Source organism: Ciconia boyciana, chromosome 6, assembly GCF_034638445.1.
Source record: "Ciconia boyciana chromosome 6, ASM3463844v1, whole genome shotgun sequence".
Taxonomy (NCBI): domain Eukaryota; kingdom Metazoa; phylum Chordata; class Aves; order Ciconiiformes; family Ciconiidae; genus Ciconia; species Ciconia boyciana.
This window is the reverse complement of record NC_132939.1, coordinates 54186515-54211252: the sequence shown is the minus strand read 5'-3', so window position 1 is coordinate 54211252 and position 24738 is coordinate 54186515. Positions and strand designations below refer to the sequence as shown.

Below are 24738 nucleotides of genomic sequence, written 5' to 3'. Positions count from 1 at the left end.
TACCAGTGTGTTTAAAATAGAGCCAGAAGCTCTGCACGCCTACTTGCCACCCTTTGTGTCACCAAAAATGTCATGTCTCCTGGTATTTGAGCAACTGTTTTAACCAGGAAACTTGTTGTTAAACTCTGCATTGTAAATTGCCTGGAATCACTTAACAGAACATGCAGAAAGGTGGTTTCAGTACTGAAATAAAAGATTGATGTTTCTACCAAATACTGTATCATTGATATATGTTTACTGTCCCTCAAGTGTTTTTTCAGACATTGCTTATAGCAGGGAACATGTTTTAAGTGCCAAGTTAGGTTAAATTAGATGAGCATCACATTGCTCCTTACACAGTGGGAAACTGCCTTTTCTGCAGGGTATACAGTCAGCCCCACTGTCCTCTGAGGTTTCCCTGAGGGTATTGCTGGGCAAATTCTAGAGAGGGTCCAGACCCTCAAGGAAAGTGCATTAGAGCTATTTTCCCTAGTAAACCTGGAAACAGGATGGAGAAGATCAATGTTATACCACAGAGTTTCTAACTTATGGAAAAACATGGACTTGGCAACAAATGATAGAATATACCTAAAATTATATATACACATATATACTTGGGAGGAAAAAGAAACAGAAAATCTGAAAGGTGACAGTTTTTCTCATTGAGCACAAGCATTTTTGTAGCAAGGGTTTCTTTTCCTCTTTATGCTAACCTGCTTGCGCAGTCACTCAAAATGATGTCATGGAAAATAAGCCTTTTTATTATCACTTGGAGGGCAAGGACAGCCCAAGAAATAAACTGGTAGGAGAAGCTTTTCAAAGAACTTACAAAAATGACTTAATTGCCTTTTTTTATCTCCTTCATTTTTCCTCTTTTCAGGTTATGAGGGTGTTTCCGAATTTTTCACAGATCTCTTGAACCACATAGCTGCTGTCCTGCAGGGTCAGGTACCTGAGGTGACCCAGCTAAACCGCAGCAAGCTCCTGGCAGAGCAGACCAGCGGGATCATGGACGAGCGGATATGCTGCGCTAGCACAGGCTGTCTCAGCGTCATGGGAAAAGACTCCTCCTGGATTGTGGAAAGCGAGACCAACAGCTCAGTAAAACTGCAACACCAGAGACTAGGCTGCAACTCGGCAGTGTCCCCCAGCTTCCAGCAGCACTGCGTTGCTACGTTGGCAACAAAAGCTTCTTCTCAATAACTTGCCAATGCCATGGACTGAGAAAAAGCCACAGGGATACAAATTGTGGTCCCAGAACCAGATCGGGCTGTAACAATACAATTGCGAAAAATGAAAAAAAAAAAAACAACCACAAAACACAACACAAAAAAGCAAAATAAAAAAACCTTTCATTTGATTTAACCTGATTTGCTGATGAAATGGACTGAAAGGGGGAGGGCAAGAAAGTGATTCAGATCCATTTCATCAGATTGCAATTGCAAATCTGTAGTGAGTTTACACACACGTGGGTTTTAACACTAGTCCTTTCATTGTGGGAAGGTTGCTCTTTCATTTCTATTGTTCTTTGTAATCACTGGTGACCAGCATTTTAAAATCGGACCTCATGGTATCAAGAAGATAATAATGTTGAAATGGAGTGTATGAATGTAACAATGCTAGAGATTTTTGCCTAAAATATTCCCTGTTCCCTTTTTTCCAGGTAGGCCATTGCAAAAGAAAGCTAAGACAACTTCAGTATCACTAAACCAAATCTCTTGAAACATTGACCAGTCAAGACCTTGACAGGTAGCTTGCTGTGAGCTGCAGCACTTTGGGTGGGACAGAGCAGACTGGTTGTTCAGGGTGCAGAAGCAAGGTGACCACCCTGGTTCCAGCTTCGCAGTTTTTCCCCCGGGCCTCATTGCTTCAGTCAAAAGCAGCTTCTAATCACGCTTGCTAGCAGTGACACATGTTTGATCCAGACAGGGTGCCAATACTTAGGTTGAGTGATTTAGTAGATTAAATGTCATCCTTTCAATCATCTGCTAGTGGTGAAATCCTAGAATAGTTCACGGAAGCAGCTCATCTCTTAGCAGAGAATTTAATTCTCCCTCTATTGCACTTGTGAGGACTCCGGGACAGCGCTGTGAAAAAGCTGGCAGAGCTGTGCATTTTCCTTGGAGCAGTACACCTGACCTGCGGATCCTAAGGGGTAACACAGTTGCTGCCTTCTGGGATCTGTGGATCCATGCTGCTGTGCATTTTTTTTTCTTTTGCAGATTAAATATAAGCAGAATTGTGTACCTTTGTATGAGGTAGAAGTACATGACAGCTCTAGTTTAGAGACCACGTTATTTTGTTGCAAGCTGTCAGATGAGGCCATGTGGTAATTTGCGGTAGTGCTTTATACTATTTATAAACTATAGCACAGCCAATTTGTATCTCTTGAGATACACAGTAAACCTACAGTGTTCACCTTCTATTGCATCTTCTAGCATGGCAGCGTCTTCTGCTGTTGAGAATTCCTGCAACTTTTGCCAATTCTGAACACTAAACTGGAAATATCCAAGTCTGTCAGTGCTGAGAATGGAGACGCTATTTTGGTAGACAGAGTGGCCTTCCCTTCCCCATATAAGCCCTAAAATATGTTTAAGAGGGGTGGTGTTAAGAAAATTTCCTTAGTTAAGCTCCTAGCTTGCAGATATGGGAATTTCTGTCTTTCTATAGCAGGTATTCATAAAGTATCCATCACTGCAGCATTTAATACCAGTTCAGTTAGTATCATGTGTTAGAGATCTACTCAAAAGGAAAGGATCTAAATCTTAAAGCCCAGGTCGACCATGGAGAGAGGAGTAAACTGTGTAAAAGATGTCACCACCCTACCTGATGGTACCAGTCCTGGAGGGGGAGAAGTTTTGAAAAGTGTTGTGTAGCAATTCTTTTGTGTAAACAATGGTTTTTCCTTAGGAGAGATGGGGTTTGTTCCTAAAATGCCATTCTTGGGAATTTCCTGTAGGCAGGATCAGATTTTCAAGGATGATTTACACAAGAGAAGATTATTCCACCTCTAGAGGGGTTGCTAACTTTAAGATATTTCTGTAGGGACTGGAAGGACCTTATGAGTGTGGTATCTGTCAAATTCCAGGGTGCACATAAATGCAGCCAACTTCCTCGAGTATTGCAGATCAGTTCTGAGCTGGGCACACTTCACAACCCTTGTATGCTCTGAGGCTGCTGGATCCCACGTCTGCAGCTCGCAGGTCTCGGGTGGTCGTGGTGTGAGTGAGTCAGATGTACATAGGTAGGGGTTTATAAAAGTATTCATGATAGACCAAACTTTTCATAAAGCCATGACTGAAATAAAATTGACATCTACAGTTTGGGGTTTGTTTTTGTTTGTTTAAAATAAAAAGTGTTTTTATGTTACATGTGTAACAAAAGATACCCTCAGGAAGGAACTTGCCAGTGCATATTTTTGTATGGTACTTTCTTGTAACCAGCTGGTGGAGTGTTTGTAGACTTGCCTTTTGCTCCCTTTATTACAATGGCTTGGGGTTTTTTTGGTTTTTTGGTTTCTGGTTTTTTTATTGGGTGGTGGGAAAGAAGCAATTACGTTAAAACTGGGTTAGTAACTCAAGACCTTTCAAACTAAGTATGTTTACATGAATCGGAGTGTTGGATCCAATGGAAATGTCTGTATGCTGTTTCCTAGTTAGAGCATCAAATAAGAATTTTATTTTCCTGGCTGCCTTCTGAATTTTGGTTGGCCTATTTTGCACTGCTTTATTTCTCCAAAATAAACTACTGAAATATAATTGTGCATTTTAAACTTGTTTACAAATGATTGTTAGAAGTTTATTTTGTAATTCTCTGAAGGCTTGCAGAAATACTATATTTAAATATTACTCCAGACCTTGGCAGTAACTAGAAAACAAGTTTAGGTCATTGGTGTGATCAGTGACATTTTTCCCATAGTCTGTAATTTATTTTTTATTTATCAAATGTATCGGTATCACTTTAATTTACCAGGTGCAGATATGCAGGTACCTGTTGTGATGTGGCATTACAATAGAGTTTTCACATAAATTACCATGCAATTGCTGTACTACTATATTTCCTTGCAGAAATTATTGTTATGGCTCGTATACTAGAATGTTGCTAAATCACAGGGGCAAACTGGGAGACCAACTTTTAAAAGCTGAAACTGTAAATTACCAAGTATCCAGACATACAGTTACATTATTGCAAAACATTCGAGCGCGCGTATGTTACTAAGCCTGTGCTAAAGTGCTTTTCTGAATTGCTGCCTCATTTGGTAAGTTCAGGATAGTTTTGGTTTAAGAGAAGCTTCACAGTAAGTTAGTTAATATTCTGTAGTCTTGCCTTTTTTTGTAAAAGTAGAGGAGTCTAGTAATATTAGACCATACCAGAATGCCCTTGCTCTTAAAATTGCGGACAATCTGAGGGAGATTTTCCATAATGTCTGTTTGAATTCTGTTATTGTGGGTTAGAAAAGGTTCTGCTGTGTTTTCAGAGGCACAGCTATTATTGCTGTGTTGATGGGAGCAATTATATTAAAATTACATGGTCACCAGTTAGCTTCTTAGGGATCTATTTCTGTTTTTCTTCACTGTTAGAAATCCACAAGAACACCATTAGCTTGACTGGAATTTCTCCAGGTTTTGTGTCAGCATGATGGAGGAGATGGGACTCTGGTTTCCACTGTAATTATGTAATTGGCTTCAGTAGGTGAAGATTTTTCCCTGTTGAAGAGAACTTGACTGGTATTACTACTGCCTGCCATGTAAAGCCATCACCATCCTCCTCCCTGCCTAGCTGACTTTGCCACATTGCGCTTGGGTTTGTAATGACTGTACCAGGACATCCTGATGGTTATGTGAAAACCAACTGCAGAAATGCAGCCTAACTAGGAGCATCGGTGCTGACACTTGTGGTTTGTGTAATGCAGAACTACCACTGGGACGATGCTGTTTTGCCTTTGGTTAACCACGTGTCTGGCTATTCAACCTTTGTGCTGTAGGAGCCAATTGACCGGGCTGGTCGGTAGATAGGATGCACTATTTTTATGCATACTATTCAGACTGTTGGAATCATAAAGCTTTTTGAAGATCTCCATCCTCAACGTGGGAACGTTCGTGCAGAGGAGGTCCGCAGCAGGTTGCTTGGATGGAAAACAACCAGTTTCATTTGTTTTCGTAATAGATGAGTAAAAATTAAGAACCCAATCCTGAGGCTTCACAAGGTAACGAGGATGGCCCAAAGTAAAGCCTCAAGTTCTCCAGATTAACTGCGGGTTGCAGTTAATCCATCCAGGGAACAACCAGGTGGAGTAGTGGGTAGATAACAGGGGCAGGATACAGTCCAAAGGCAACAGATTAAATGGGGCTGGAGGTGTTTGAGTTGGCTGGCAAAAAAAAGAGTGAAACAGGAAAAAATGCTTCTGTTGTTTCCATCCAACAAAAAAAATTCCAGGCTTATCAGTTCTTAGACTAACACTGGTTTCCCAAAGTCTTTGCGTGGCAGCAGTGACAAGTGAGTCAGGCTTTTTTCACACTAGCTTGCAGCCTTGCCTTCCACAGCTGTGCAGAAAATCTTGGATTTTGGTTTTTTTAGTGAATAGAGTCTGTTTTGAGTTTGTAGCAGTCTCCCCATGTGCACACTTGCAGGAGTTCACTTGCATTACCCTGCTAATTTTCTTTTCCTCTCTCCTGTTTAGTAAGAGATGTATTGATTTCTGTATTCAGTATACAATTACTTTATGGTGTTGCAGCTGTGTGTTTTGTAATTAGGAGTATGTGAAAATGCTTTGTGTAGATTAAAATATTTCCTTTAATATAATCTCCTCTCGCTTTCATAGATAAACGGACACGCCGTTGCAGATCACATTGCTGATTTTATTTGTAATATTGCTTTAATATCTATTTCAGAGGAATGTAACCTCCAGAAAAGTACTTTCCACATCTTCACTACCTTTCCTTTCCCTGTTTACTCTGTGTGGATCCAGGCCATCAACACTTGAGCTTTTGACCGGATGGGTTTCAGATCCTCCATGGGTTCTGTCATGTTTACATGGCCACAAAAATTATTAAAGGTGTTTGTTTGAGAGGATCCAGGTATAAATGGGGATGTTACAGCCATTCCTCAGCAACACAAGCACACTAGCATCTGTAGCAAGCAAAGGGAATTGTTTTCACTGTGTTTGTGCAGGTGGCTGTTGGGGCCTGGTCCACCCCTGCTGCTGGGGCAGTTTTCCTGTGGAAATAAAAAATCCACTGTAAGAAAATGTCCTGTGTCTGTGATGCAGAAGGAGGGCGAGGAGAGGTAGGGCTTGGGAGTAAAATCCTGGCCAGTGGACATCGTGATGCCAGTGGTCCAGAATTACACTCTATGCTTTTTAATAGCAGTCTGGGGAGATGTTTTGTTTCTCTCCACCTTTCTTGCCCTGAATCCACCGGGGCTGACGCTAGCAGATGCCTGTGAGCCGCATGAGCTCATTAGCAGGTGACCTTGCCCAGTGTGCCATGAGTTTGCAGAGGGCTTCCCAGTGTGTTGGGAAGTTTTTGTTGATGGCCTGGAAATCTCTTGAAACTGCAGACATAGCTGAAACAGTGAATGGAGTTAATGAAAATCAGGTCTTCCTATTCTATCCTTTTTAAGGAAACCCACATTTTATTTCCTCCTTTGTTCTTTACACAGTAGGTTTTAGATATAAATTATTTTAACATTTTTTGTGTGAAAAGTCATATATGCATATATAAAGTTATTAAAAGGTTGAGTATATGTTGAGTATAAAATAGTGACTTTGTTTCAGATGTTAGCAGCCCCTAAAAATGAGTTGTTTATCCTCTTGTAAAGTCAGTGCTGTAAAAAAAATATTAAAAATAAAAGATGTATTAGATGTATCTTTTATTATTTATTTCTGATTCAGTATTTGATACAGCTTATGTATACCCTTGTGAGAACGACTTACTAAAATACAGTCATTCTTAAAAGGGAGTAACAACAATTCCTTGGGATCCCAACAATTTTGAGAAAACTGGCCCTCCGGGTGTGAATAGTGTTGGATATTCTCCTGCACTCTCTGGCATTGCTCCCCACCTAAGCATGGCTGAATCTCGGGGACCATTTTGTGTGTGTGCTAGGTTTCGCAAGTTCATCAATATCTGTGTTCAAATCCAGCTGTACAGCATTAACAAGTGTGTCATGTGATTCGCTTCAGCCCGGTTCACTATGATTTCTGAAACATAATTCCCATTTTGTACTTAAATTTGTATAGAATTATGTAAACCCTTAAAGATCATGGCTTACTGTAAAAACCAAAATTACTTGCTATTTGGCGTCTTCAGTTGCATGACTGATCAGATCTGACAATGAAGATGGTGCTTTCATCTGACAGCATTGATTTCAATGGTAATATATTCATTTTCTTTTCATTTGCAAGCACCTGTTTTGGACAATGTTTTGGTTTCAACAGTAAAGCAATATGCAGTAGGTATTGTGACATTATCTCTGTAATTGTTTTGAAGACAGAATTGTCCCTTTCCAACACGTAATTAAAATAAATGCCTTATAAAAAGTTCTACTTTGCTTTTTCTTTATGAGTGGATAAGGCAGTGAGGTGAGCAGCTCATTGGGGGAAGCCCATTTTCATGAGAATTTGGGTTTCACATTCTTCCCCAGTGCAGTTGTTTGCAGTTACTTTGGACCTCCTTGTACCAGCAGGATTTGATTTGATTTCTAACACTAGTGGGAAGTTGGCTATTTTTATCTTACTACATAACACACCTAAACAACACTGGGGTTTAGGCTACTGCTGTACTTAAGCATTTACTCCTAGCGTAGGCTTCTGGGCTGATTCTTCCTTCATCATCCTGGATAGGGGATTCTTGATTTCTCAAAACCTAGCAGGATTTTTTTATCAGGACCCTATTTTGGCTAGTGCAGGAAAGAGAGATATGTCACCCAGCCGCATTAAATTTTGCTAAGCAACAAGCACTCAGCAAGGGCGCTCATGTAAACACTGCCTGGGGATCAGCGCTTGCTGTCAGCCCAAGGCCAAGTCCTGCAGTGGTGAGTTGAGAGATGCCGTAGAGCAGAGGTACAGCCGTCGGAGGGCATTTACCAGCTGGTGAGGCGTCTTCCCAGGCCCAGTGCTCAGGCCTTGAACTCCATTTTTCCCTTTGAAGGAAGTCCTTGGGTCCCAAATGCTTCTGATTACTTGAATATCCAATTAAGACAGTATTTATAGTAGCTCCATCAAGTAATGTTATTTTTCCTCTTGTTGATTTTGCAGCAGCAATAGACAGTTCTGACTGCTGCTGCCATCCTTTGTGGAAAAACTTGTCTAACTCCTTTGGAGATGGCTGCATTTCTATGGTGGGTTGTTTGGTTTCTTGGGTTTGGGGTTGTTTTTTTGGTTTGGGGTTGGTTTTTTTTTGGTGGGGGTGGCATGGGTGGCCAAGGGTTTCTGTGACTTTATTGTGACATGTAGACCTGAGTTTGCAAGGGGTTGTATGCATGATGCTACCGGCAGAGACTCTGCCACAGAAAAAAAGGAGAAACTAAATACAATATTCAAATTAAAATTTAAATGGAGATCAGTATGTAAAATGTGACTTGTACAGCTGGATTAACTCCCTAATAACTGACATTTTAGTACTGTTTCTGTGGAACAGCTTTGGTTTCACTTCTGTTCCTATGTGCGCTTCCCTGTGGTTAATGAGTGCGATCTCCTCAGGATGGGGTTGGGAGACTCACGCCTCACTCCAGTGCACTTTCCCCAGCCAGGCTCTTGCCCTGTGCCTTGTCCTGGCTTGCGCCCTGTGCCGGGGCAGCTTTTGGGCCATGCCTCAGCCTCACCGCCTCCTCCTGCCACCGTGTGGCTGCCCAGGGCCGGGGGCGAGGGGCACTGCCCACTCAGCAGCTCCTCCAGCCCTCCCTGGGGTAGCTCGCCTGGTGGGTGGAGGACAGCTCGGGACACCCAGCGCCTCCTGCGCCAAGGGAACCCCGCATGCCCACCTCCAGTACAATCACTCTATGGGCCAAGAGCACCGATGTTTTTGGCAGAATAAAGGAATATGTTGAGTTCAAGGCCTGGCAGCCGCTCCCTGAGCATCTCAGATGTTCTGTGGACTGCAGGTGATGGGAGGCAACTGAGCTTCAAACTGGGGGGTGGGATGCAGCCCTGGCAGTGGGATGCCCTTTTCTTCTCCTGCCAATACAAATAGAAAGTCTAAAATCTTATGATCGGTGTTCAGAGACTTTGGGGGAAGCTTCCCCAGCCCAGGCACCACCCGGTCCTCCAGCTGGCGTGGGGCCTGAAGCCCAAAGGACGCGGAAGGTTCTGCCTGTTAGCGCTGTGCCAGCAGGCCACCATGGCTCCTGCGAGCCAACGCACAGGAGGGCCGTCCCCTCAGGACTGGCCTTCACCTCTGGGGGACCAGTAGTTTTCCTCATGACTAGCCTATTTGTTACTTTTTTTTTTAACCCACTCGTGCATTGTCCAAATAGCTTGACTTGGTCAAGTATTGCCTCAGTGCTTAAACTTCTAAAGTGTTTTCTCTCTGGTCAACCCCGTGTTCATCGATGAACTACAGATGTGACCCACGTCTCACTGAAGCACCCGGGACAGCCGGTGCCGGGGCTGGGCTGTGTGGCACTGCCAGGCCCGGGCGGGCAGGGAGAGCCCCGCAGTGCTGGGGACCTGAGGGAGATGCCCTCGGTGCTGGGCCTCGGCGGGCGGCAGCAGTGGAGCCGGGTGAGGAGGGAAATGCTGCCACGATGTGCCTGGGGTGAGGGGAGGCCTCCATCCCCCCTCCTTTCCGCCAGGACCGTACAGGCCCTGCAGCATGCTGACGACCGAGACTGAAGTTGCCAAAACAAAGAAAGGAACCCCCTGCAGTTTTATTTTTCCTTAGATAAATTTTTTATATAGAATATATTACAGTCAGAGTTCTCAGCTTTTAATCAAAAGATAACAAGTTATTGCAGTTTTTTTACCCAGTGAAACTACCGGTGGAAGGAGAACATTCTAGAAAGCTGTCTTGTCCTTTAAAAAAAAGAGGGAAAAAAACCCCACCCGGACAGAAAATACATGTGTAGGTTGCGCTTCACGCCCACCGGCGCCCAGCCGGGCGGGTGGGCATCCATGTGGACAGGGGAGCGTGAGGTGAAGAAGCGGCAATGGGCACAACACTATGGCGAGGGAGGCAGGCCTGGGCGCTGGCGAGGTCGGTTTCCTAGGCACAATGCTTCTGCTCCGGCTTAATTGCTTTTAAATCAGGAAATGAAAATGCGGTGGGGAGGGAGGAGGGTGGTGGCGGTGGCTTTCGCCTGCGTGGGGAGGGCTGGGGCCCTCAGCCTCGCCTCAGCTCATGCAGCTTGTGGGCAACACGCTCCAGCTCAGCCTCGATGGCGGCCAGGCTCTCCAGCTCCTGGTCCTGCAACGAAAGCCCGGGACACCCATCAGTGGCCGCGGGTGGGCAGCCCTCACCCCCCAGAGCTACGGAAAGCCTTGCCTGGGGCTAGCTGCCAGCGGTGGCACGAGCAGAGCTGCGTCCTGCCCCATCCCCTCAGCCCGCTCCTGCATTTGCCCCTCTGGACAGATGTCTGTGCGCAACACTAATTAGTCCTGTCCTAATGTTAATCACTGCAGTTGGTGATGGGGACAAGACATGCAGCCACGGTCCTTCCCTGCCAGGCAGGGCAGCCCCCGATGGGTCTCTCCCTCCAGAGCGTGGGGCTGGAGGGAGATGGCCACTGGGGAGCCGGGGCCAGGGCGGGCGCCGCCAAATGGCACTGGGTGCCGGCATTGAGGCAGTGGTGTCAAACCGGGATGGGCACAGGTGCCTGCCACCTGCGGCAAGTGCAGCAGGTGCCCCACTTGTGGAGGGGCTGGCGGTGTCCCCTCTCCCCACGCTGCGCTGGGTGTCCGCATGCGCCTCCAGTACCGGAAGAGGCTTTTCCATTTGGGGAAATAGTGACTGAGGAAGCCATCAGTTTAAAGGCTCAAGCTGCCCATCACTTGGTGGCCTTTCTATAGTAGCTCTTGTGTATCTATGCTGTTACCGGAAGCTATTTTATTTAGTGCAGGCACTCAAATGCGTGGCTTTGCCTGAACTCCAGTCATACGCAACTGGCCCTGTCTCGCTGCCAGCCCCAGCCCTTCCTGTCCCTCACAGCTGCTGTCACTGGGGCTCGCTGCAGATCACACGCTCACCCAGCACAGCAGCAGGCCCTGCGGGAGCAGACTTGGGGCCATCGGTGCTAAAAATGCCTTTTCCTGTCAGTGGAGCTGAGGTGACGGCCCCTCTTCTGTGCGGAGGGAGCAAAGCCTTGCCGCTGCCTGCAGCAACCGCCAAGCGTGGGCCAATGCTGAGCCACTGGCCTGCACTGCATGTGGCTGGTGTGAAAAAAATAAAGTACGTTAAAAAAAAGTCATTTTTCTCATCCCTGAGCTATTTTCCTGAACAGGGAAAAAGTCATCCTGTCCCTCCGCAGGGCACTTGGCTCAGCCCCTGGGAGGGCTCCAGCTATAGCAGTGTGCCAGCAGCTCAGGGTGCCCGCCAGCACCCAGGGGAGGCAGACTGAGCCCAAGCGGCTGTTCCAGTTCGTTTTGTTTGAAGCAGGTCAGGGAGCCACCGGCTGAGGCTCGCCTTGCTGGAGGAGAGCTTTGGCTGCAACTGGAGCCCCCAGAAAGTGAGAAAATAGCGCTGTGCTGAGATCCTTCGCAGCACCCAAAGAGAGGAGAGGTCAGACCCAAACCACTTTCTTGCTCTGTGCCCACATGCCCTGGCTTCCTCCTGCCCAGCCCCGCAGGCTGAGCCCTGGCGAGTGCAGGGGACAGCACTCTCAGCCCCCGGCTGTGCCCACGCTGGCCTCACTGGCCAAGCCATGCAGCCACATGGCCCAAAAGTGAGGAGAGGGGACAGGATGGCAGCTGCTCTGGCAGAGCTGGAGCCTGTGCCTTCCCTTCCCTCACTCCTGGGTGCCTGGTCTGACGCCGCCTCACTGACTCCCAGAGGCCTGAATCTAGTTTAAAAAAAAAACAAAGCAAAAAGTCTTGATGCAACTGTAAACACAGCAGTTTTGCAGCTTCAGCAACCTCCTTCCCAGTCCCCGTTCAGAGGCTAAGCCCACCACCTTGCAGACAAGGTGCACCCCAGAGCTACTGGCAGGGGCAGGTGGGGAGCAGCCTTCTTGGGGGAGAGACCTGAGACATGAGCAGACGGTGGTGAGGAGGCAGATGGGGCAGGTGCCCACCTCCTTGGCAGGCACCTGCTGCATCCCTGCTCTGAGCTGAGACATTTGGCTTTGCTTTGAACCAACACGACTGGAGATGCCCTCTCAGCAGGGGATGCTGATGGGCAACCTTTGGACAATGTTTTGGTGCGTAACTGAGGCAAGAGGGGTGTTTTGGAGGCAAGAGAGCTGCAGCAAACTGGCTTCACTCACCTGCTGCCCCAGTCTGTTCCCAGGCACCTGATCGTGGCTTGTCCCAGAGCAAACACCCACAGAGCCCATGCCCAGCCCCACTGTCCACCCCCCTGCTCTACCCCAAATAAACATCCATGCCTGGAGCTGGGCCTTAGCACAAAGGTGAAACCACCACTCCTGGCTGCCGGGGAGGTGCTGAGCTACCACATAGCATCACGCAAGGTACCAGGGAAGGAGGTCTCTGACTTTGGAAGCCTGGCTCAGATGTATTCCCATATCTGTCAACCATTTCCACTCCAGTGCCCCAGCTCTCTCACCACAGCTGCACCTCTGGTTTACCTCTGTAGGAGGTCTGACACTATTCACTCCGTCCCTGAGCCAGGGAAAGCATTCCCTTTGACTTGGAGGGGCTTTGGGACACAAGACCCACGCCCAGGCTCCAGATATAGCTCTGGTCACCTTGTCCAGCACAAGCCAGTGCAAAAGTCCTGTCACATTTTTAAGACTCTCTGGTGCAGGGCATGTTTTTGCACTAGTCACTAAAACAAGGACAAAAACCAAAGGCACAGCCAGGTGCAAATCTCAATAATACTTAGGGCTGAATGACTAAAAGGTCACCAAGCATCTCCTTAATGTCACAGAGACCCAATGCTGGCTGCGTAATGCCAAGGTACTATCCACATCTCCAAGCATCGTTTGGATTCCCAAGTAATAACCGGGCAGGATTTACTCTTAAGCATATGTGCACCAACCTCTGTTCTCCTGTTAGCGCTGCCTTCCTCATCCTTCTTTTCTTCAGGCATGGGAGCAAGCGGAAAGCCTCCTTCACTGCTGTCCTTCTTTGAGTGATGCTTCCATGACCTTCTCACATCTTCCTCTGGACTACTGAAGTCATACTTGCGGGACCTAAATGCCATTTTCATGGACCTGTCTGGGTCTTCCTCACTATCATTTTCCTCCATGCGCTTCTTTGATGTCAGCTGCTTGGCCAGCTCATCCATTTTGTTCCACCTCTTGGAGTCTTCCCACTCCCTGGAGGACTCCTCCTCCATCTCCTCACTTTTTGCATCCCTGGGCTGGAAGGTGTCCTCCTCCCCCTGCATCCCCTCATCCTCCAGGCGATGCCTTCCTCCTCTCAGTGCCCGGGGCTGCTCTTCCTCCTCCTCCTCCTCAGAGCTCCGCCCATCTTTGCCAAATCCCAGAGCATCATCATTATCTGAAAGAGCATTAAACACAACAGTGAGCAGAAGTGTTAACCTGGTTATGCTCCACCTTTGACCCAAGCCTTCACGGGTGATGCAAGGTGGGTCTCCTGACTTAGGCTCATTTTCCCAGGATTCTGGAAATACCGACTCTCACATCATCATGTCAGAAACAGGGCTTGGAGGCAGCAGTAAAAAACCACATAGAAGTTCAAGAAAAATAAATTAGTTGTCCCCAGGTGCTATAAAAACTGAGCAGCAGGCAGTGAGGCAGCTGCCAGATCTGTGTTACCTGCTGTGCATGGGCCTATGTGGTTGGGTGCTTGCAGAGGGGGTTGGGGTGGCTGTCGGTGGGGATACTTCTGTAAACCCAGTAAGCACCTGCCTGAACTTTTAGGTTTTAAAGCCTCTTATCTGTCTGTCTCAGTGCTCTCAGCTCACCCCAGGTAGGTATCAGTGCAGTCGTTTGGGATACGTACTGTCGCCTCCCTGCATCTCTTCGTCCTCCTCAGCCAAATCAAGTGACCTCTCTGCTTCGGTACGGTCCTCCTCTGCAGCATCGTCTCCTCCGTCATCCTCTCGCTCCACACGCTCCCCTGCCACCTCCTTGCTCTGCTCCTGGCCCTGCCTGGATGGCTGCTCTCCCTCATCCTCGAGCTCCAGGCTGTCCATGGGGCCTCTGGGCTGCTCCTCTTCATCCCCTCGCTGCTGCTGCTGCTCAGCCTCGATGAAGTCTTTGCTGATGTGGTTGTCCAAAGCTTCATCTCGCTGGTCATCCTCTGTGTCCCCGATCTCGTTGCTCTGTGCTTCCTCCCGATCCTCCTTCTCACCAGGGTCGGCATCCCGTGGCCTGGGCTCCCTCTCCTCCAGGCTGTTTTTTCCCTCCTCTCCTGAATCTTCATTTTGCTGGGTTTTCTGTGCTGCCAGCTCAGCCAGGGACCCCGTGGGCTGCTCCTCTTCAGGGCGCTCCCCTGCCGCATCTGCAGAGGGAGGAGCAAGAAGCAACACCTCTCCTGAGAGCTCATTTCACAACCAGCAAAGCCCATGCGTTTCTTAGGGAGCTTCAGCCCTGCTCAGCAATCTGCTTAACCAGCCCATGGATCCTTTCACAAGTCACTTCAACATATGCTTGCATTCAAGCAAGCCAGTGCTCTCACTGGTGCCTGCTCTCCTGGAGAGACTTGCAAGGCTGAAGTTAAACATATGCCGAAGTGCTTTGCTGCGACACGGTCCTCATCACCATCTCTTGAGATACCAGCAACAAACTTGCCCCACATGAAACCAGATTGCATGTAAAATGAAATTATTTAGCAGTGTAATACGGCAGTGTTACAGATGCAGGTGTTTTGTGTGTGTGTGCACTGTGTGTATCCCAAGTTCAATTTTCCTTCAGAGACCCATAACATAATATCTTGGATGCCTGGAAATAAGGGCAGCAGGAGCAGACCCAGAGCGCACTTGCCTCTATCACTGAGTCTTTCAGTACAGGATTTCCCTGGCTGTGACTCATTTTAAGCATTAGGAGGGAGTGATGGTGTTGGCAGCAGGGTGGAAAAGATCAGTATCAGTTTGGTAACTTGACCATCACCAGTTACTATAGCTCAGAAATTGCATCTTGTTTAAGCTGGTAAATAAGAACAAAGCAAACACCAGGTTGCTTGTGTGTGTCAGCGGCAGCATCAAAGAAGATGTCTAAATGAGAAGCAGATGGACATATCAAGGCTGTTAGAAAGAACATCCTTGTTTACAGCCTGACCTGGATTTCCTGGGGGGGGAGGCTGACACTGACCTCTCTGCTTGTTCTTGTCATTCTGACTTTCAAGGACTTCGGAAAGTTCATCTTCAAAGCCACTGCTTTTCTTCTGCTGTTGAGTTCTCTCATTGGCACCTGCATCAAGTAACAAAAAGTAGGGAAAGGCAACAGCCCCTCCAGTGTTTCAGAAAGTAGAGGTAGGAAAGCACTTCTGTGCCCTTTATAATTATATGCGTATTTTCTACAATGGACAAATCTGCCAAAGGGGAGATGCACGGAGAAGTGAGGCTGAAGAATACATCAATCAACTGCAGTAACAAAGCCACCATCAAAACCATCATCTGCAGGAAAGAAAAAGGTCTCTAAACAAACAGTGAAGCAGGGTTGCTAGGAAAACTAATAGTGATGGAGAGCTAGGGAATAAGAGATGCTGAACTGCATCACATTGAAGCCAACAGAAGACTTAAGCATCAGAGTATTGAAGGATAAAAATTGCCTCCTTCCAGATGCTGCCCACGTACCTCTGTTGAGGTGAGCACTGAGAGCCCCTGTGCCCTCCCGCCTGGTCGTGGGGCCCCTCTCCCCAGGCGCTGCCCTCCCGCCACTCCCCGGGAGGGAGAAGCAGCATTCATTCCAGCTCTGGGGATGGTCCAGGGCCCCAAGGCCCCACACCTTAGCTCTGGGTTTACGGAGCCAGGTCGACAAAATCAGCGCCGTGGAGAAAGAGTTGTCTGCAGGCAGCACGAGCTGGAGGTCAGAGCGCAGCTGTCCTGGCAACCAGTGCTCCCCAGGCAGCCCCATCCCAGGGGAACTGCAAGCCAAGCAAGCCCTGTCTAACCCAGCTCATCCCATGCTTCTATGCCTTAATGCAAAGGTGAGAACCAACACTGCCAGCCCAGTCCTCTCTAGCCCTACACGGCGCAGAGCTGGATGGTGTGGGCTCTCCATCCTGAGCAGGACCAGCTGCAGCCAGCACAGAGGAGACCAAGATAAATACCTTCACTTTTCCCCTGGGCTACATGACTCTCCCATCCCCTGTCACTGTGATCTGTAGATTAGAGCTCATGTTACCACAGGACAAAATGGTGTGAAGGGCTCAAGCCAAGGAAAGAGCGGAGCAAGATGCACCTCTGTGAAACAAGTCCCTTCACGTGGCCTCCAAACTGTATGGCACGGCCCGATAGCTGAGTGCTCCCCCTCACAACCCTGGTGTGCCTGGGCAGCAGCATCCCAGCGCACTGAAGAGGCCCGGGCTTCTTTCTTCTGGATCATCAGAGCATCCACAGAGCCTGTCTGGGGCCACTGCCTGGCTGGCCCCTCCACCAGTGGGATTTGGGCAGTGACCACGCTATTGCTTTGGGAGCAGCATGGAGGTCTCTCCTAATCTTGATTTCCTGAATTTTCCCTCTCCCTTCTCCCTGTTGACTCTGTGGCTTCCCTGCTCTGAAAGCAGTCTGGTGGCACTGTCTCCCAGCCATCCCTGGCAGCCGTGCCACACAGGAGCAGGGCACAGGGATGCCCTGGCGAGGGAAGGCTGCCAGCTAGGTTACCCGAAGGAGAAGGAGAAGGGAAGCTCTCCTGGAGCTGCTCTCCCTGCAGCCTGGGGAGAGCCCTGTTGCAGCCTCAACTGGACCACCCAGGCAGAGGGGCCTGCACCAGCTTTGAAGTAGCCTTGCCTGGGACCTGCACACCAGCTCTGGGGACCTGGGCACCTGAGAATAGCACCTTTTCCCCCTTACACACCCCTTTGTACGGCTCTGTGCTGCTGCTGCTCCCACACTGGCAAGTGGTGAGCTGCCCATGCCTCTCCAAACCAAAGGAACTTGCATTCCACCTAAGGAAGCCAACAGGAAAATCCCCACTGGGGGCTTTCATTGGGGTCTTTTAGGTGCAAGTCCTGTTTGATGCTCAGTGAGGCTTCCCTTCTGCCACACCTGGGTTGAGTGCTAGACTCCAGCTGCACAAACAGTGAAGGTTTTCTTGTCTTTCATTCTAGCTTGGGAGCTGGTGGTTATTTGCTGAATTAAATTACAGTATTTCCTTTTAGGGTTCTCCCACCCCAAAATGCCTATACTCTGCATTGCCACCAAGCTACATTGACAGTCATTTAAATCATCAGATGCATACTGGAGTTATTATAAGCAAATTCCTGTCCCCACTCACCCAGTCTCTACTGGAAGTCTTGGAACTAGATTTCCTAGAGCACATTTATATGATGTCAAATTAATGTAAAATACAAAAAAACCCCAAACAACAAAACTGTGCTACAACAGATGAAACCCTTCTTCCCAAATAACTGTGGTGAAACTGTACCTTGAGCCGCAATTTCCTGAAGTTCCTTCAATAAATTTTGGTGGCGAAGGATCGAAATGATTCGTTCATCTGCAATAGGGGAGACTTGGTACAGAACGTGGTCCAAGACAACCTCCGCCCACCCCCAGGAAATTAAAAACAACCCCAGATGCCACCTCCCTCTTTGGTTACTCTTTCCTCTTCCTTGGCCTGATTTGCTGCCACGTCTCTTAACCGTGTGGTTAAGATGACAGGAAGGTCCCATGAAAACCAGGCAGCTTCATATCACCCAGTGCGTCCCCCAGCTGCAGTGCCAGCACGATGCATGGCCTGGGCTGAGCAGTCACTCCGTCCCTGATTCTGGGGCCTGGTGCAGCCTGGTGGGGTCACCACACGGAAAGTGAGTGTGTCAGGGACCCCTTGTCAGGTGCTAGAGCATGTGTCAGGGCAGGACCAGCCTCTGCTAGTGTCTCTGCCAGATCCGCTCTTGCTGATACCGAGCGTTAAATCTGAGCCTGTACCTCCTCTGAGCGTTTCTAGGCATTCCTCACTGATTGGCAGGGGGTTTGGCTTCGATAAAGTATCAGAGATGACCTCTACAATGCACTTCATCACCTAGAAAGAGACAAAAATACAAATTAAAGCACTGCTTTATTGTCTTTTTTTTCATAAATCTATTTGTTACCAAGGCTAAAACACAGCAGATGATGGCACAGATCCTCTTGCTTTTCTGGTCAAGCCAGAATTGAATGCTCGGTTCCTGTTTTACCTAACGCAGGAATAGAAGGTACCTCCCAAAAGTGAGAAGTGAGCAAATGACACATGGCAATGGAAAGAGCTTCTCAACATGATGCACACTTCAGCTGAGGATCTCACGACTCCAGCCCATCCCCGAGGCTGGTCGCATCAGGAGATGAAAGGTGATCTGGATATATACATAGAGCCCAAAATCATCCTCTTTTAAGTCAATATATCTCAGCCTGCCTCTCATAAAAGGGCTCAGTGGGAGGTCGTAGAGAGCAACAAGTGGTCAAGCTCTTCAATATGTGACTCTGAAATCTTGCAAGCTATTTGAGCCCTGAGAAGGGCCCTGTAGTTAGACTGCATCCAGGCACAGAGGGTGGCATGAGGCAAATTGTACTTTCAAACACAGATGAGAAATACTGCTCTCAAGCCCTAGAGAAGGACAAGACACTCTGGAGAAGTGTCTTGTCTGGACAAGACAATCTGGGCAAGACACTCTTGAGTGTTCAAGCCATTTATTCTAGACTGGAAGAGCTGTTCACGGAGGCAGGTCATCTGAAAGCAAGGAAGTTCCCACACTTTCCTCTGAAGCATTTGCAACTGCCTGAGGCAGCTTCCCAGACAGGATGAACTCTGGGCCTGCCCTTTCCAGCAGCCCTTTTATTTGGTGTAAAATGAAAAGCATTATTTATCTCGTTTGTCACTTGTACTGAGATTGAAGGCCTAGCTCTTCACCCATGCAACTGCAGCACCACTGATCCCACAGGCATCACCCAGTGCTGTATGTGTGGTAGAATGAAAGCCAGAGGTACAAAGGCAAGGTGGCACCTCTGGCAGGGGTGAAAGCACCCTCGCCACACTGAGACACACCACCAGGAGCCTTGCTGTGTGGTCATGGTAGACCCAAATGGTCACACAGGAGAGAAAGCAGCATTCACTACAGTGCAGTGCCAGTTAGTAGTGCAGGAATCAGGCTGCTCAGTTCAAAAGGATGACTATTTATAAAGCAGCCCAGAAAGTATGCAGGGCTCACAAGTGCCTGTGGAAAAAAAGAGGCTAAATCGAAAAAAAGGATACAAGTAAGCCTGGGGGGGCAAAAAATTCACTCACTGAACCTCTTTCTTCTGATGATTTCTGCAGGCAGCCCTAAGAGTCCTGACCTCCCTCACAAGGTGCCATTCTCAGGAGAGCAAAGCACTGTGGCTGCAGTAGAAATTAAACACAAGTCAGCAATTCCCAGTCATCTACAATGTTGCTCATTCAAGCAATTGGATATATTCACTGACCAGCCGGAATGGGCAAATTTTCACCCTGTGTAAGAAGAGAATTCTGCTTTTGCAGATCACAGCCATAAAACACTGAACTCTTAACTATTTACACAGTTTGAGGAGCTTGCCTGCTGGATTAAAAATGTTGCTGCTGGAAAGATCTAACAAAAAGAAAGCAGGGAAATTTCCCTGGTATCATTCTCCTATACCACAAGCAATCCATTAATATTGATTTTAGATGACTTTGAGTCACGTCACGCTACCATTAAATAGAACAAACCCCAGATTCTGATACTTCCCTCCCATGTTTTCCACCTTCTGAAGCCACTTACTGCAGCTGTATTCAATGCAGCTTCAGAAGTAAGGACTTTCTCAGCATGAGAAATAAGAACCTCGTCCAATGAAACACTCTATACAAGCTTTCTGAAGACTTCTAAGCTGATTTAAGGTCTTTGTCTGAACACAAAGAAACACATCAGTCACCACAGAAATACGGCCAACTCTGTGGAGGAACTTTGTAACATAATGAAATGAAGAGTGCAGTCATTCCACAACACTCTCCTTGACTTTTTGTAAGAGCAAGTCTTGCAGAGTGAGACTTAACAAGGTCATGAAATAACAGCCTGCATCAGGAAATGAAGGAGATCCTTTCCAAATGAATGTAATTAATCCAGTGCAGAAACTTGGACTGGAATTTTGCCATAGCTATCCTCTAACTGTGAGCATGTAACTAGATCCTTAGGAGCTGCTCATGCTGTCCCTACACAGAAATCTCCAAAAGATCATGCCCTTACAAGGATAAACTTCACCACTTTTGAGCTCAGCTGTGCTCAGGCCCTTCTGAAATGTATGCTTGTAACTGGGAAATAGTGTCCTTTGAGCACAAGAGTGGGCAAACACCGCAGATATTGTAAATGCTTTGGTCGTGTTCAGCTACCCATGGAAAGCCCTTGGTGTAAGGAAAGTCTGATGAGCTCCCCAGGAAAGGCCTGCAGATGCTGACTACCCATTTCACAGCCCGAGCCACCCACAAATGCTGGTGGCACAGAGCATGTCTAGAGCAGCATGGTGTGTAGGAAGAGCCGCAGTGCTCACTGCTGTACCCATGTAATGATATCCCTGCCCTGATCTGTCCCATGAAACCAGGACTTCCTTCACTGAAATGCTGTGTCTCAGAGGGCAGTGAAGGCGGAAAAGCCCTTATGGCTCCTTCCACCTGCAGCAAAAATCAAAAGAAAGCTGTGGCCTGATTTTGCTCTCAGCTAGAGCCTGTGTCAGTGCAGTACCCAGGGAGGGGACAGGCTTGGGAGACAATCCTTCCTCGGTGGAAGCATTCCCATGGAGTTGCACCAGCTTCTAGAAAAGCTAAATGTGGCTTGCTACGAAGTGCCATGTTTTACATATAGAGCATACTGGGGAATAGATCTCACAAGGAAAATTGTGGAATTAATGGATTGTCCCACCAGATGCCCAATGAGCATCCCACTCTGGCATGGCCAGTTGAAGGGGCAAGTGCCTGCCCTGAGTCGCCTTTCTCAGTTAGCAGCGCACAGCCTGAAGCAGGCACCCAGTGGCTCACAGCTCATGGCTCAGCCCCAGCAAGGGCTAAGCAGGCTAAAGGTCTTAACAAAGCAACAGCTCTCCAGGCCCAGGCACATCTGCCAGGACACAGGGAAGAGTATCTCATGGCGCTTGTCCTGTAGGTAACAACAAGCAGAAACACTGTACAACGGAGCCTGTGGCGGAGGGTGACGTGAATGTGTCCTCCCCTCCTGCTGCCTGGGGAAAACTGTTATGTTGCTAGAAGATTTCAGGAAACAAAGACATTCAAGACGTAGGGGGGAAAGGCTGGTGTTTCCTTTCTGGACATTAATTTATGTAGAAATCTTAATCTGGGCAGCTAAGAAAACAGCTCATCTGAAAGACTATAGGCATTATAATATCAGGAAGGGGAGGTCTGTCACAGGTCAACACAGGCAAACACACCTATCCAAAGGTGCCAAAAGCCCCTTGGGAGTGCACACACTTGCAAAGTGCAGCTATGAATGTCAGAGAGGTATGACACAGATGTATGCACAGAAGCCTATAAAAGAAGGCTGGAGAGGTCAGCCAAGTCTTGCACTGCTTGTGGGCATCCAGACAGGCTAAGCAGTAGCTGAGGACAGATTAGCAATCTGAGAGTAGCCAGTTGCCTATTTTTCAGGAACATGCATGTTTAAGTAACACACCACACACATACAAACACAGATGTATACACACCCCCAAACGCACACAGTTCCAGCGATGCCCTTTCCTGAATCACATCTCCCCCCACTCTCCCCTGAGTCACCTCCTGTTGGGAGCTTTGAAAAGCTGAAAGTAGGAGGACTGGGGAGGGTTATACCCAACCTCCATCCCCAGCCTCACCATTCTTCAGACAAGCTTGTTTGGTCCCTCTGGTACATCCTGAGGGACTTCTCTCCTGCCCAGGTGCTCAGAAGTGGGTAAATCCTGGTAGGGAGGGAGTGGGGGTCGGATGGATCCTGCTGTAGAGATCTCATGCAAATCCCTGGCACTTCCTACAGGGCATTTCTGCAGGGGCAGACAAAAGCCAGCCATCTAGGTGCAGGCTAAACTTCACATCCTTCAACTTCATTTGCCCCTTCCACTACAGGCCCATCCTTACCTTAGTGTCCCCTTTATTCATGTCGTTTGTCACGGGAAGGGAGACGGCTGTAAAACGAGGGAAGGGCAAGAAAAGAGAGCTTGTTATTCACCTCCACTGGGAAACAAGCAGAGAAACCCTATCCTGCTAAAAAAGGGAGTGGAGAAGAGGGGCATCTTGCTCTGGTGGAAGTGGTCCTTGGGTGCAGCAGCTGGATGTGTGCATTGTGCCCCCCCTCAGCCTTCCCCTGGAAGGGGAAGGGGAAGGGGAAGGGGAAGGGGAAGGGGAAGGGGAAGGGGAAGGGAAGGGGAAGGGAAGGGGAAGCGGAAGGGGAAGGGGAAGGGGAAGGGGAAGGGGAAGGGAAAGGGGAAGGGGAAGGGAAAGGGGAAGGGAAGCGAAGGGAAGGGAAGGGAAGGGAAGGGAAGGGAAGGGAAGGGAAGGGAAGGGAAGGGAAGGGAAGGGAAGGGAAGGGAAGGGAAGGGAAGGGAAGGGAAGGGAAGGGGTCCCCAGGCTGGCAGGCCCGGCGCGGCCCTCGGGCAGTGACCTTGCGGCGGCCGCTGTCCGCGGTGCTGAAGGGGCCGCGGCGGGAGCGGCGCTGGGCGGGGGAGCGCGGTCCGCGGGGCGGAGGGTGCCGGGAGTGGGGGGCACACGGACCCCAGCCCAGCCCCACTTACCCGGCACGGCCAGGAGCAGGACGGCGAGCAGTCCTGGGCGGCTCATGGTGCTGGCGGGACGGAGGGAGGGAGACAGGGGCAGAGGGTGAGTCTGTCCCTGGCGTGGGGGCTCCAGGAGAGGTGCCGGCGGGAGACAAGCACCGTGCGTGTCTACGCCAGTGCCCTGCTGAAGATCCCAGACGGGGCACTGCAGCAACCGGCTCATTTATATATCTCAGCCCCTCGGAAATGGCGTCAGGAGGAAGCCACCTCCTCCTCTCTCCCCCCTCCCCTCGCACACAGCCTTCCCATCAGCCTCCCGCACTCGCCGGGTGTTGGAGGAGCACCCACACGCCAGGATCCCCCCGACCCCCCCGGCTGCCCGGGCAAAGGGTTCCAGCAGCAAGGTGTCAGGCTCCAGTTGCTCCATCTTCTCACACTCAGCAGGAGCAGGATGGTTGTGAGGTGTGTTTCCAGGATGTCACTTTTCCAGCGCCTCACCCAACACTGGCAATCTGCAAGCACCTCTGCATATGTGCCCTCTCTGTATGTACCAGTCGTCAATAGTGAGAGTCACCTCATGTATCGCAGCCAGCATAGCCACCTGTAGATGGATTTGCCCTCTAGGGGTGCCCTTGTCTTTCACTGACCACAGAAGGTACCTAGACAAACAGTTTAGAACAGATGCTGAAGTTTTTAGATACCTGCTAAATGCCTCCACAGAGGATAGGAGTGCCTGTAACACTGGTCAAGAACCAGAGAACTGGTCCCATGAAACAGGTTTGCCAATGGAGGTTAGAAGTCCCAGTTATTTTATGGAAGATTTTTAAGTAGTTGCATATCATCTGGGGTAAATAGCAAAGGCTGGTGGGTCTGTTGCTCAGCTATTGTGACTCTGCAAACAAATTTTAATAGGTTGCTATCTTTTGTTCAGTGGTTCGTAACAACCTATAGCATCACCCTACACCCTCACTGCTAAGCACTCCAAAGTTGAAGTAACCAAGACTACCTGGTCACTGGTTTCCATTGACAAGGGAGAGAGAGGAAGTAACAAATTGTACCATTGTCTTTGTCACAAGTATTTCCATGCTCTTGACAAAATGTCTGTCTATTCTTTAGAGGGAGGGTCTGTCAGGTCAGACAGATGGATTCCCTTTTGAAAGTGACTCCAGTGCTTCCTTAGGACAATGCTTCTTTCAGAATAGCACCTCTGCTATTCCATGCTATCCCTCAAGCAATTTCAGAGGTCACAAAAGCTGGGGACTTATACTAGAAAAGCAAATTCAGAGAGATGCACTGTCCTTCTTCCCCACCCTACCTTATTCTGCTCACGGGGGAGTCCTGCACCCAACGAGCTAGAGAGGACATATTTATTCTCAGATGACAAGAACTTTTCTATGAGACCAGGGGGTACAGACTGCACTATAGATTTCCACCTTCTCTTTCCATATGCACATGGAAATGTGATCCCAAATGTATACTCCCAAATGTCCTCTAATATCTATCTGATTTAAATGCATGCTTCAAAAGGCACATTTGGATTGTAAAGGCCCACTCATACAAAATCAAAGCTCCCCTTGTCTGTTGCATTTTCTATTTAATAGCAGAGAAAAGCTGGAAATAAATTGATCCTCTGAACAGTGCTTTGTGGATGACAATGATTGAGTTAAATGAAATCAACACCCATGACAGTTCTTGTTGAATGGGGAACCTGCATCCTCCAGGAACAGTAGATATCCTTTCTTTTTGGTTCTTGGGTTGGGTTTGTGTGTGTGTGTGTGTTGTTGAATTATTTATTGGGGGG

At 48.4% G+C, this 24738-nt stretch overlaps 2 protein-coding genes across 3 annotated transcripts in view; one reads left to right on the top strand and one right to left on the bottom strand.

Annotated features, from left to right (window-relative positions):
• The window catches only part of ITPK1 (inositol-tetrakisphosphate 1-kinase), a 161840-nt gene extending 154318 nt beyond the window's left edge, over nucleotides 1-7522 (top strand). For both annotated transcript variants that reach the window (XM_072864021.1, XM_072864022.1), the window contains exon 11: nucleotides 860-7522. In XM_072864021.1, the coding sequence (XP_072720122.1) occupies nucleotides 860-1182 (323 nt within the window). In that variant the 3' untranslated portion in view covers nucleotides 1183-7522. The remainder of the gene's footprint in view (nucleotides 1-859) is intronic.
• Nucleotides 7523-9894: 2372 nt separating this feature from the next.
• CHGA (chromogranin A) lies at nucleotides 9895-23078 on the bottom strand. Its single transcript, XM_072864976.1, has 8 exons — nucleotides 22956-23078; nucleotides 22303-22349; nucleotides 18147-18240; nucleotides 17647-17715; nucleotides 15370-15468; nucleotides 14060-14560; nucleotides 13131-13594; nucleotides 9895-10382 (listed from the first exon to the last, which is right to left on the bottom strand). The coding sequence occupies exons 1-8, from the start codon at nucleotides 22999-23001 to the stop codon at nucleotides 10299-10301; spliced, it is 1404 nt and encodes a 467-aa protein (XP_072721077.1). The 5' UTR covers nucleotides 23002-23078; the 3' UTR covers nucleotides 9895-10298.
• Between the last annotated feature and the right edge of the window lie 1660 nt (nucleotides 23079-24738).